General features: G+C 37.9%; 1 protein-coding gene and 1 pseudogene across 1 annotated transcript; both read right to left on the bottom strand.

Moving 5' to 3' along the window:
* Window positions 1-5,914: 5,914 nt before the first annotated feature.
* Window positions 5,915-7,887, bottom strand: LOC130090959 (serine/threonine-protein kinase pim-3-like). Its single transcript, XM_056258606.1, has 8 exons — window positions 7,863-7,887; window positions 7,318-7,587; window positions 7,128-7,210; window positions 6,963-7,013; window positions 6,515-6,887; window positions 6,214-6,387; window positions 6,034-6,129; window positions 5,915-5,935 (listed from the first exon to the last, which is right to left on the bottom strand). The coding sequence occupies exons 1-7, from the start codon at window positions 7,885-7,887 to the stop codon at window positions 6,038-6,040; spliced, it is 1,068 nt and encodes a 355-aa protein (XP_056114581.1). The 3' UTR covers window positions 5,915-5,935; window positions 6,034-6,037.
* Window positions 7,888-11,160: 3,273 nt separating this feature from the next.
* Window positions 11,161-12,547, bottom strand: LOC130090826 (serine/threonine-protein kinase pim-3-like; annotated as a pseudogene).
* Between the last annotated feature and the right edge of the window lie 1,616 nt (window positions 12,548-14,163).

Here is a 14,163-nt window from a genome sequence, read left to right as displayed (position 1 = left end):
GATGGCGATCAGTGAAATTGTTGATATATGCAGTCAGAATTCAAAAAACGCGTCGCTATAGCAACTAAAATCGAATCGCTCATTGGCACAACACGCACGTGAAGTCGCGTGCGTGAGTACAGCAGAGCACGTGAGCGCACATCGAGCTTAATCTTTGACGTTTTCTTTAATACTTGTGAGATTTATTCAAATTCTGAACATATATGATTATTATTATTATTATTATTATTACAATCCGTGGAATTATTCGTGTAAAATCTTCGTCAAGCTAATTGCAAAAGCGTCCACTTCCCAAAGCTAATTTTCACTCACAGTCTTGGAACCCAGTCATTGCTTCTGTCCAAAATGCGAGCAAAAAAGCTAAAGGGAGGATAAATTGGACGAGTGGCCACCCACTTATACACCTCATACGGATACTTGTTGTAAAGATGTCTCTCTCAACAGGGAAAAAGTGGATATTTTTCATGAAGTTGGTTTGACGTTCGATATTCGCGTATTTAGGGACCGTCTCTAAAGTTACATGCGACATTGGTATATGGGTGATTCTTCAATTACGGGAACTTTTATGTCCCCAGGTTATACATTCATGTTAAAAATACTATTTTATAAAATAAATAGTTTAGTTATTTCAAATAATATTTATTGCACCACCAAAAAATGTTATACACTAAAATCAGTATGATTTCCATTTTTAAAAATGCTTTCATCACTAATATTTGGCTACTTAGGCCTTGTCCCCAACCCAGACTTTAAAACTTATCTGCTCTGAAAATGTGATCAAATGTTATCAGTTAATTAAAAAATCACAATATATGTTTAAACAGTAACTTAAAAAGGCACTTGATGCATAATTTGGGTTCATATCTGTGCAATTTGTGAATATTTTTAACAATTTAGTATTGTCCACAACAATACTGTCATTACCGCGACAGTCTATGATTACAACAAGGATATTTTTGAGGGTAAGACTTGTTTATGCCATAACCATGGAAATGAAGACTAGCAGGGGAGCACATGTCAGCCACGAAAGAACAGTGAAATTTGATGTCTGAAAAAGTAAGTAATTTAATCATGAATTCCTTCTGATCATGGAGTAGACTTATTCAGCGTCATTACCATAAATGCTGTAGCAGCAATATTTTGATAAATATATATATATATTCACAATGATTTATGTGTATTTAAAGGTCTTTTTGTACTAGCTGTTGAGTAATGTTAGCAAAACCATGACCTAGCATCTTTTTTCCTGAAAAAAATAAAAAATGTCATTACCGCAACACGTCATTACCAACACACAACTTGTTGTGATGGTAATGACAAGTGATGGTGGTAATGACATGTTCTGTGTCACTATCTATATCATATTATGTGTTTATAAATTAAGTTAAAGAAGCATAATAGTGTGATTTTACAATGAAACTTAAGTGAGATGCCTTACTTCCTAAAACTATTTTTTGTCTTATTTTTTAACCAGAATGGCTCCCAAGAAATCAACTGAAAGGTCTAGAGATTATAGAAAAAAATTGAAGGAAGATCCTGTAAAATATCAGCAGTACATTGACAGAGAAAAGGAAAGATACAAAAGAAGAAAAGAAACAGGAAAGCTAATCTCACAACTTTCAAAACGGGAGCAAAGGCAGAAACTAGAGATGGGCCGATTAAAATTTTCTAGGCCGATTCCGATTTTTCAGAGTTTGACCTGCCGATACCAATTTTTAGCCGATTACGATTTCATTTTTTCTAATCACTTTACAGCACACACAAATATTTATTTTCTCTCTTTTCTTTAGTATAACATTTTACATTTTGCATAGAATATTTTTGAACAGTAATCACTATAAAATAGGACTATATAAATTACTCCTCTAAAAATGTGCAGTGAATCTAAAGTGCAGTGTTATGGAAGAACCATTTCCTTCTTTTCACATCCAATATCCAACAAAAAAAGTGTTAATTTCAAAAAGAAAATTCATTTTCTTTTCTGACAAATACTCCAGTTCTTGTTAAAACACACCAGACGTGCAAATTCTGTGCATTTTGGGCACTTTTGTGTGAAATCATATTTATTTTGTCCATCAAAAGTGTGTTTTCACTTTAATTGAGCGTGAGCAGTGCAGCAAAAATAGACTCTGCACCGAAACCCGTGCTTCACCGCTGCTCACGCGCGGCTCCCGCTCCCGGTGTGAATGCACTCATTGATTAACATGCACGCTTGAAATAATACGCGCTGCTCACGTTTGCGGTGTGAAACGGCCGTAATTCACGAGGTTTCCAATATGTGCGTTCCGTGTGCACGTGTGATGCTGATGTTGCTCGATATTAATCATGCGGCGCCCGAGTGTATTTGACCGGCATAAAATGTCATCGCCGATCATGGCCAATCGAAAATCGGCCAATTCCAGTCACCAGCCGATCAATCGGTGCATCTCTAACAGAAACGCAAACAATGGAGAGTTAACCAAAACAATCAAAGAGCCAATGACAAAATTCGACAGGAAGTACAACACTATGTAGCTTCAAACACCCCCCAACATCTCCAGTGCAACAGGGTCAGAACAGTGAAAATGAAAATCATGAAACTCCTTGCAGAAGAGGTCGTAAGAAAGTTAAAGGACAAGTTCGGTATTTTACACAAGCCCCGTTTCAAGATCATTTCTGATGAAATAGAACAAGATTACAATTTGGACACATGCTGCTGTCCCGAGAATTTTCGGTTTCTGTGGTTGCACAACCCTGTCAATCTCCTTACATCTGTCCATTTCTTTCAACAACACTCACCAGAAGTCATTATTTAAGCCTTTAAATTTGATTTATGTATCAGTACACTTTTCATTTGTCATTACCAAAACACTATGTCATTACCAGAACAGTATGTCATTACCACCACGTTGCTTAATTTACAGCAAACATACCTTTAAATCTGTTTTATGTTCAATCTTGAGGTGCTACATGAAAAGCCTAATGAAATACTCATCCACCTATTCAAAGAAAAAACATCTAAAATTAATTTTACAGAAATTAAACAAAAGTGTGCTTTGATGAATACAGGAAAACACATTTTGATGGTAAGAACAAGAAAATATATGGAATTCGCAGAATGGAAACATTTTGTTTTTTATATGTATTGTTGAAGGTTAACAATGTTTGCAAGATGAATGAGTTTAAATGATCTCCTTGATACATTCTTTGCATTATGAGACTTTTTGATGTTGTGATGGGAATGACGTTTTTCAGTGCCAGTTGGCAAATAGATATAAAATACTCAAATTATATTTAAGCTCAGTCGTGGCCATTATTATATCTTTACATCAAAGCATGTAAACATTGCCTTGACATAATTCCAACAAAATTCAACCAGATTTCATTCATCAAAATGTAAGATGGCAAAATAGCCCCCAATTGAAGAATCACCCATAAACGTCTCTAACTTTTGCATTTGAAGACAATGACTTACAGTCATAAAACCAACTGTAAATTGTTCATCTAGGTCTCAGGTATGATGCACATCTTTTATATTTTTTATATTTATGACAATAAACTGTTAAATCACGTGTAAATATTGCTATGTATTTCACTACTGTATGGGGTCATACACAAAATATGACATCATTTAAAGCTCAATAGCATTTGAAGACAATGACTTACAGTAATAAACCAACTGTAAAGTGTTCATAGGTGTCAAATATGATGCACACCTTTTAGATTTTTGATATATATGACAATAAACTGTTAAATCATGTGTAAATATTGCTATGTATTTCACTGCTGTATGGGGTCATACACAAAATATGACATACTTTAAAGCTCAATAAAAAAAAATATGATACAAAATATCTTAATATATCAAACATGTTTATTTGTTTTTCTTCTTTTTTTTTCTGTCGGCTGCCAACCAAATAAATGCCTTTGACTCATTTTTGGTAATTGTAGGGAACTGTAAAAATACCAATTACCAATCCACAATTATTTGCATATGCAGCACTCCCAGTCAACCTTTTGAACTCTCTTGAACTCCTTTTCGTGACATAGAAAGGCATGCCACATGGAACCACCTCTTGCAGCGGTGACATTCGATCTGTTAAAAGATAATAATAACCTTATCAAATTGCTCAGTAATCAATTAGTTTATCACTCAATTCCAATTCAATTTTCCAATGTTTTGTGACCTAATCTAAAGTGAGAACAATTTACTCATAATTACCAATTAAAATTTCTTTACTACGAGCTGATTAAACAATAACAATTGTGTGTGTACAAACACTCCACAGCTGTGCCAGTCTCGTTGTTTGGAATGGTTCATTTGTCCTCCATTCCATTTTATGTCCACCCAGTCATTTTTACTGAGACAGATTCTTCTCATCTTGAAGTACTCTCTAGGCAGTGTAAATAAAGAAAATCATTAAGATTCTAAATGTAAACAATATTTGTGTTTGTTACTACTTTGTTGAGTCTAAATGTAGAGAAAGGTGACAAATCAGTTGCTGGTCTTCTACAGTGAGGGGTTTGTTTGATTGTTTCCCGCCTTGTAGGGTATTTTCCCGATCACATCCCCACTATTCTACCCTATATTGTCTTGTCAATTCTCCATGATCCCTACCCCAATAAAACAAAAATAGGCCATAAACCGAACAAAACAAAAATACAAATAAACAATAAAAACACATTCTTGTGGTTTATACTACTTTAAGTTTAATTGATTTAACCATATTTACCAAATTTTATTACAAAATCCAAACAATAAATGTTGTGAATCTTTTTTATTAAAGAGACTCGTTATCAATTTAAATGAATGTGCTGCATTGTGCTCTCTCTGTTTCCTTTACAGGCCATATAATTTGTTTATTAGTAAGGCAACAATATGCACTTTGCTTTAGTGCATTAAACACAAAATATGAGGGAAAAAGTGTTAAGCGAGTCAAAATGATTGACAGGATAACATTAAGCATTAAAACATTATGGCCTACTAAATTCCTATATATTTATATGGTAATTATTGTCTTTCTTATCTCACTTTACACTTAATGATTGTGAGATGCTTGCTATATACATTCAAAGTTAATAGGTACATTTGTTGTAAGTAAAAAATAATAATAACGTGTTTATAAAAACCTTATGAGAAGGCTAGTATACTTACACAATGTCAAAGACTCAAAAGCCTGTCATTTTATTCTTACAAACATAATTGAGGATCCAGAGATTTACAATATCTATTTCAAGTCTTTGGAACACTAACAGGAGGGATAGAAAATATGTATATTTTTAAATAATGTATAAAATATTTACATTTTCAAGATGATACCGAAGAGCACTGACAAACATTTTGGTCCAAAATCTCATTATGTGATATTTCATATTTAGTTTAATAAAGATCTTGTGATAGACGAGGGCACATCATGCAGTTTTTCTTAGTCGCTTTGGTACATTTCTCTAATCATCCTCGAAATTTGCAAAACAGTAAGTGCAATTCTCAAAACAATTCGTACAAATAGCAAAATACCATGGATTACCTGCAAAAGCCAGTCTCTTGCTCAAAATCCTTAGTTCATCTCTCAAAGGTAAATATCTGTGTCAATGAACATGTCAGCGCCATCAGAGTGACAAGTCCTTGTGTCATTGTGTACGGATAAGACTTGCTTAGTCATGTTGTCAATATAACAGTGTACTCTGGAGGGATGTTCTGATGTAAACTATGGATAAAGTTTTGATGACAATTATTGTAAATTGTAGGTTACACCTTAGTGTATGATTGCAAGAGACTGGACAAGATTCACATTTTGTGAAACCCGGGCTCCGGTTTCAGCTGCCGCTGTGTGTTCAGCTCCTCCCGCATCCACACAGAACGGAGCAGAGGATGTAAACTGTAGTTCATGGTCCACTTCTCTTTCTGTAGGTGATCAGGAAGATCTCTGCAGTCCCTGTGTCTCTCCAGCTCACCCTATACAAATGATCATAACTGTTTATCTACACTAATCCTAACAATACAATCCAAGCCATGTCTGCTGTGATTCAGATAAGTGTAATGTCACTGGCCACCTGTTCAGTGCAACCAAGGATGGCGCTCAATGTCGTCTAAACTGGGACGATCTCCTGCCGCGTCACTGAGACACCAGCTAATCAACTGACGGCACTCTGTTACACACAACACAGTCTTCAGGAACACAAAAGAACAAACTTATCCTGGGTTTCTACTTCTGAATGTTTGCTATCTCTTGCCTATAGACAGTTCTCTAGGGAAGAGCAGTCGGCTTTTGAAGGAGACCCTCCGTGCGGCTCTGAAGGGAAAGCACAGGATGTTGTAGAGCGTCACCCCCACTGACCAAACAGTAGCCGGTCCTGCATGATAGGAGTGCTGATCAAACCACTCAGGAGGAGCGTATTCACGACTACCTGAGAGACCCAAGAAGACCAGAAACATACACTGAAAAGGTTCCAGTCCAAACAAATTCTCTTTGTTTGATCTTCAAAAGTTCAGTAAACATCCACAGAACGTTTCCTGCTGTAACGCAAAACTAACCTGCATAGTATGTGTAGGCCGAGTCCTTTAGCAGGTCTCCACAACCAAAGTCCAGCAGCTTGATGTCATGGGACGCTGTGGCAATCAGCAGGTTCTCTGGCTTGACGTCCCGGTGCAGGACTCCGCGGCTCTCGCAGTGTTTCAGAGCGGTGATCAGCTGAACCAGCACTTTCTTGGCCAAGCTCTCATCCACACAGCCGTTCTCCTCGCAGAAACTCTGCAGATCTTGGCAGGGAACTGGCCGTTCCAGGATCATGCTGTAGCGACTGCGACGGTCAAACCACTCCACAAGCTGCAGGACGTTGGGGCAGGCAGGAGCTGAATTGACCCGGGTCATCAATGCCACCTCCAGCGGCAGCAGACCCTGACCTTCCTGCAGGGACAAAGGCTCCGTTATATCCAGGGCTGAACGAAACGGATGAAACAACAGATTCACACTGGAACTTACAACTTTCAGCCTCTCTTGGGTCCTGTCTTTAGAGACGTACTTGATGGCAACCTGTAGACGAATAAACCACAGTAAATCACACCTGCCTAATTGTGACAGATGACATTTACTGATATCAACATTTCTAAAGGCTGTCTGAACAAAGGAGGGAAGAAAATGTCTTACTGGCAGTCTGTCAGACCTGCGGATCCCAGCATACACAGAGCCGAATCCGCCTCGTCCCAGCAATGGGCCCTTCGCATATGCTTCTGTAACACATATGATCACAAGAAATGTCCTTAAGAGAACACATGTATCTAATGAAAAATCATTTAATAATTGAGCCATAACTTTTAAATGAAAAGCTTATTCTGACCTTTGCGAGAACGTTTAGCAGGTCTTTTAAACGAAGTGGATGGACGTCCATCATCTTGGCTCCTCTGGCTGCCGCTTTGCCTCTTCCTCTTCCTGTCAGCCTTACCTGTGGAAACAGAAAACACAGAAGACAGAGGTGCTAAATATCCAGGAAGCTCCTGGCTCAGTGTCTGCGTCGGGTCTGGCAGCGGATCCTGATCGCCATCATCAGAACCGAGTCTCTCCTGACCAGCCGTCTGAGTGGAAGCGGCTCTGCTGGATCTGGAGCGGCCTGAGGATGGAATATTTCAGACATCACATGGTAATGTTTTAATAATAATCAATATTTAATGCCAGTGGTCAATTAATAATTGTTACTAGTTAACGTTACTCAAATAGAAAAGTTTATTTCATATGCAAGGCATCGAATACATGTGATCACTTAGCTGGGAACATTTAGGGATCAAATTAGTTATCTCGCACAAGTTTCTTCACATTAAGTTAGTCAATCATTGTACCGGGTACAACATCATACCAAAACATACCAATAAAAAATTAAAGACTCACCTCCTCTTTCACCAATGTGAGCCATCGATATCCTCCTCCAACCTGCAATAAAAACAATACAAAAAAGAGAATACAAATCTCCCCAGAAATACTCCTCCTCCAAATAAAAAAAGAAAAAAAGAAAAAGAAAGTATAAAATTAAATAAAAAATGAAATAAAACTCGAAACTCCTTCTAAAATCAGAAAAGAACAATCAAATAAAAGTTTTGAATATTTTAAAATAAGATATGAACTCTTTCAAAAGTAAAACTCTGTGATGAAAATATTCTCCGATCTCTTTCTAAAGTCTCCTCTCAGCAATCCTCCGAACAGCTTCAAAATACTCTGTAAAAGTCTCTTAATTCGCCTCGTCCGTCAACCATCAGATGGCGATCAGTGAAATTGTTGATACATGCAGTCAGAATTCAAAAAACGCGTCGCTATAGCAACTAAAATCGAATCGCTCATTGGCACAACACGCACGTGAAGTCGCGTGCGTGAGTACAGCAGAGCACGTGAGCGCACATCGAGCTTAATCTTTGACGTTTTCTTTAATACTTGTGAGATTTATTCAAATTCTGAACATATATGATTATTATTATTATTATTACAATCCGTGGAATTATTCGTGTAAAATCTTCGTCAAGCTAATTGCAAAAGCGTCCACTTCCCAAAGCTAATTTTCACTCACAGTCTAATGGAACCCAGTCATTGCTTCTGTCCAAAATGCGAGCAAAAAAGCTAAAGGGAGGATAAATTGGACGAGTGGCCACCCACTTGTACACCTCATACGGATACTTGTTATAAAGATGTCTCTCTCAACAGGGAAAAAGTGGATATTTTTCATGAAGTTGGTTTGACGTTCGATATTCGCGTATTTAGGGACCGTCTCTAAAGTTACATGCGACATTGGTATAAACGTCTCTAACTTTTGCATTTGAAGACAATGACTTACAGTCATAAAACCAACTGTAAATTGTTCATCTAGGTCTCAGGTATGATGCACATCTTTTATATTTTTTATATTTATGACAATAAACTGTTAAATCACGTGTAAATATTGCTATGTATTTCACTACTGTATGGGGTCATACACAAAATATGACATCATTTAAAGCTCAATAGCATTTGAAGACAATGACTTACAGTAATAAACCAACTGTAAAGTGTTCATAGGTGTCAAATATGATGCACACCTTTTAGATTTTTGATATATATGACAATAAACTGTTAAATCATGTGTAAATATTGCTATGTATTTCACTGCTGTATGGGGTCATACACAAAATATGACATACTTTAAAGCTCAATAAAAAAAAATATGATACAAAATATCTTAATATATCAAACATGTTTATTTGTTTTTCTTCTTTTTTTTTCTGTCGGCTGCCAACCAAATAAATGCCTTTGACTCATTTTTGGTAATTGTAGGGAACTGTACAAATACCAATTACCAATCCACAATTATTTGCATATGCAGCACTCCCAGTCAACCTTTTGAACTCTCTTGAACTCCTTTTCGTGACATAGAAAGGCATGCCACATGGAACCACCTCTTGCAGCAGTGACATTCGATCTGTTAAAAGATAATAATAACCTTATCAAATTGCTCAGTAATCAATTAGTTTATCACTCAATTCCAATTCAATTTTCCAATGTTTTGTGACCTAATCTAAAGTGAGAACAATTTACTCATAATTACCAATTAAAATTTCTTTACTACGAGCTGATTAAACAATAACAATTGTGTGTGTACAAACACTCCACAGCTGTGCCAGTCTCGTTGTTTGGAATGGTTCATTTGTCCTCCATTCCATTTTATGTCCACCCAGTCATTTTTACTGAGACAGATTCTTCTCATCTTGAAGTACTCTCTAGGCAGTGTAAATAAAGAAAATCATTAAGATTCTAAATGTAAACAATATTTGTGTTTGTTACTACTTTGTTGAGTCTAAATGTAGAGAAAGGTGACAAATCAGTTGCTGGTCTTCTACAGTGAGGGGTTTGTTTGATTGTTTCCCGCCTTGTAGGGTATTTTCCCGATCACATCCCCACTATTCTACCCTATATTGTCTTGTCAATTCTCCATGATCCCTACCCCAATAAAACAAAAATAGGCCATAAACCGAACAAAACAAAAATACAAATAAACAATAAAAACACATTCTTGTGGTTTATACTACTTTAAGTTTAATTGATTTAACCATATTTACCAAATTTTATTACAAAATCCAAACAATAAATGTTGTGAATCTTTTTTATTAAAGAGACTCGTTATCAATTTAAATGAATGTGCTGCATTGTGCTCTCTCTGTTTCCTTTACAGGCCATATAATTTGTTTATTAGTAAGGCAACAATATGCACTTTGCTTTAGTGCATTAAACACAAAATATGAGGGAAAAAGTGTTAAGCGAGTCAAAATGATTGACAGGATAACATTAAGCATTAAAACATTATGGCCTACTAAATTCCTATATATTTATATGGTAATTATTGTCTTTCTTATCTCACTTTACACTTAATGATTGTGAGATGCTTGCTATATACATTCAAAGTTAATAGGTACATTTGTTGTAAGTAAAAAATAATAATAACGTGTTTATAAAAACCTTATGAGAAGGCTAGTATACTTACACAATGTCAAAGACTCAAAAGCCTGTCATTTTATTCTTACAAACATAATTGAGGATCCAGAGATTTACAATATCTATTTCAAGTCTTTGGAACACTAACAGGAGGGATAGAAAATATGTATATTTTTAAATAATGTATAAAATATTTACATTTTCAAGATGATACCGAAGAGCACTGACAAACATTTTGGTCCAAAATCTCATTATGTGATATTTCATATTTAGTTTAATAAAGATCTTGTGATAGACGAGGGCACATCATGCAGTTTTTCTTAGTCGCTTTGGTACATTTCTCGAATCATCCTCGAAATTTGCAAAACAGTAAGTGCAATTCTCAAAACAATTCGTACAAATAGCAAAATACCATGGATTACCTGCAAAAGCCAGTCTCTTGCTCAAAATCCTTAGTTCATCTCTCAAAGGTAAATATCTGTGTCAATGAACATGTCAGCGCCATCAGAGTGACAAGTCCTTGTGTCATTGTGTACGGATAAGACTTGCTTAGTCATGTTGTCAATATAACAGTGTACTCTGGAGGGATGTTCTGATGTAAACTATGGATAAAGTTTTGATGACAATTATTGTAAATTGTAGGTTACACCTTAGTGTATGATTGCAAGAGACTGGACAAGATTCACATTTTGTGAAACCCGGGCTCCGGTTTCTGCTGCCGCTGTGTGTTCAGCTCCTCCCGCATCCACACAGAACGGAGCAGAGGATGTAAACTGTAGTTCATGGTCCACTTCTCTTTCTGTAGGTGATCAGGAAGATCTCTGCAGTTCCTGTGTCTCTCCAGCTCACCCTATACAAATGATCATAACTGTTTATCTACACTAATCCTAATAATACAATCCAAGCCATGTCTGCTGTGATTCAGATAAGTGTAATGTCACTGGCCACCTGTTCAGTGCAACCAAGGATGGCGCTCAATGTCGTCTAAACTGGGACGATCTCCTGCCGCGTCACTGAGACACCAGCTAATCAACTGACGGCACTCTGTTACACACAACACAGTCTTCAGGAACACAAAAGAACAAACTTATCCTGGGTTTCTACTTCTGAATGTTTGCTATCTCTTGCCTATAGACAGTTCTCTAGGGAAGAGCAGTCGGCTTTTGAAGGAGACCCTCCGTGCGGCTCTGAAGGAAAGCACAGGATGTTGTAGAGCGTCACCCCCACTGACCAAACAGTAGCCGGTCCTGCATGATAGGAGTGCTGATCAAACCACTCAGGAGGAGCGTATTCACGACTACCTGAGAGACCCAAGAAGACCAGAAACATACACTGAAAAGGTTCCAGTCCAAACAAATTCTCTTTGTTTGATCTTCAAAAGTTCAGTAAACATCCACAGAACGTTTCCTGCTGTAACGCAAAACTAACCTGCATAGTATGTGTAGGCCGAGTCCTTTAGCAGGTCTCCACAACCAAAGTCCAGCAGCTTGATGTCATGGGACGCTGTGGCAATCAGCAGGTTCTCTGGCTTGACGTCCCGGTGCAGGACTCCGCGGCTCTCGCAGTGTTTCAGAGCGGTGATCAGCTGAACCAGCACTTTCTTGGCCAAGCTCTCATCCACACAGCCGTTCTCCTCGCAGAAACTCTGCAGATCTTGGCAGGGAACTGGCCGTTCCAGGATCATGCTGTAGCGACTGCGACGGTCAAACCACTCCACAAGCTGCAGGACGTTGGGGCAGGCAGGAGCTGAATTGACCCGGGTCATCAATGCCACCTCCAGCGGCAGCAGACCCTGACCTTCCTGCAGGGACAAAGGCTCCGTTATATCCAGGGCTGAACGAAACGGATGAAACAACAGATTCACACTGGAACTTACAACTTTCAGCCTCTCTTGGGTCCTGTCTTTAGAGACGTACTTGATGGCAACCTGTAGACGAATAAACCACAGTAAATCACACCTGCCTAATTGTGACAGATGACATTTACTGATATCAACATTTCTAAAGGCTGTCTGAACAAAGGAGGGAAGAAAATGTCTTACTGGCAGTCTGTCAGACCTGCGGATCCCAGCATACACAGAGCCGAATCCGCCTCGTCCCAGCAATGGGCCCTTCGCATATGCTTCTGTAACACATTTGATCACAAGAAATGTCCTTAAGAGAACACATGTATCTAATGAAAAATCATTTAATAATTGAGCCATAACTTTTAAATGAAAAGCTTATTCTGACCTTTGCGAGAACGTTTAGCAGGTCTTTTAAACGAAGTGGACGGACGTCCATCATCTTGGCTCCTCTGGCTGCCGCTTTGCCTCTTCCTCTTCCTGTCAGCCTTACCTGTGGAAACAGAAAACACAGAAGACAGAGGTGCTAAATATCCAGGAAGCTCCCGGCTCAATGTCTGCGTCGGGTCTGGCAGCGGATCCTGATCGCCATCATCAGAACCGAGTCTCTCCTGACCAGCCGTCTGAGTGGAAGCGGCTCTGCTGGATCTGGAGCGGCCTGAGGATGGAATATTTCAGACATCAAAAAATGTTTTTTTATCAGTAATTAATGTCACCAGTCACATCAAATTATTACTTTATTATTTTCAACTTTTTATTTTCAATGACAAATCATTTAATTATTAACAGAGACGTAACTTTTTTTAATAAAAGCTTATTCTGACCTCTGCGAGAGCGTTTAGCAGGTCTTTTAAATGAAGTGGACGGACGTCCATCATCTTGGCTCCTCTGGCTGCCGCTTTGCCTCTTCCTCTTCCTGTCAGCCTTACCTGTGGAAACAGAAACAGAAAACACAGAAGACAGAGGTGCTAAATATCCAGGAAGCTCCTGGCTCAGTGTCTGCGTCGGGTCTGGCAGCGGATCCTGATCGCCATCATCAGAACCGAGTCTCTCCTGACCAGCCGTCTGAGTGGAAGCGGCTCTGCTGGATCTGGAGCGGCCTGAGGATGGAATATTTCAGACATCACATGGTAATGTTTTAATAATAATCAATATTTAATGCCAGTGGTCAATTAATAATTGTTACTAGTTAACGTTACTCAAATAGAAAAGTTTATTTCATATGCAAGGCATCGAATACATGTGATCACTTAGCTGGGAACATTTAGGGATCAAATTAGTTATCTCGCACAAGTTTCTTCACATTAAGTTAGTCAATCATTGTACCGGGTACAACATCATACCAAAACATACCAATAAAAAATTAAAGACTCACCTCCTCTTTCACCAATGTGAGCCATCGATATCCTCCTCCAACCTGCAATAAAAACAATACAAAAAAGAGAATACAAATCTCCCCAGAAATACTCCTCCTCCAAATAAAAAAAGAAAAAGAAAGTATAAAATTAAATAAAAAATGAAATAAAACTCGAAACTCCTTCTAAAATCAGAAAAGAACAATCAAATAAAAGTTTTGAATATTTTAAAATAAGATATGAACTCTTTCAAAAGTAAAACTCTGTGATGAAAATATTCTCCGATCTCTTTCTAAAGTCTCCTCTCAGCAATCCTCCGAACAGCTTCAAAATACTCTGTAAAAGTCTCTTAATTCGCCTCGTCCGTCAACCATCAGATGGCGATCAGTGAAATTGTTGATATATGCAGTCAGAATTCAAAAAACGCGTCGCTATAGCAACTAAAATCGAATCGCTCATTGGCACAACACGCACACGTGAAGTCGCGTGCGTGAGTACAGCAGAGCACGTGAGCGCACATCGAGCTTAATCTTTGACG

This window comes from Rhinichthys klamathensis, unplaced genomic scaffold (assembly GCF_029890125.1).
Source record: "Rhinichthys klamathensis goyatoka isolate OS25496 unplaced genomic scaffold, OSU_Roscu_1.1 h1tg000006l_1, whole genome shotgun sequence".
Classification (NCBI taxonomy): domain Eukaryota; kingdom Metazoa; phylum Chordata; class Actinopteri; order Cypriniformes; family Leuciscidae; genus Rhinichthys; species Rhinichthys klamathensis.
Note: the sequence above shows the minus strand (reverse complement) of the source record. Positions and strands in the feature narration are given on the sequence as shown.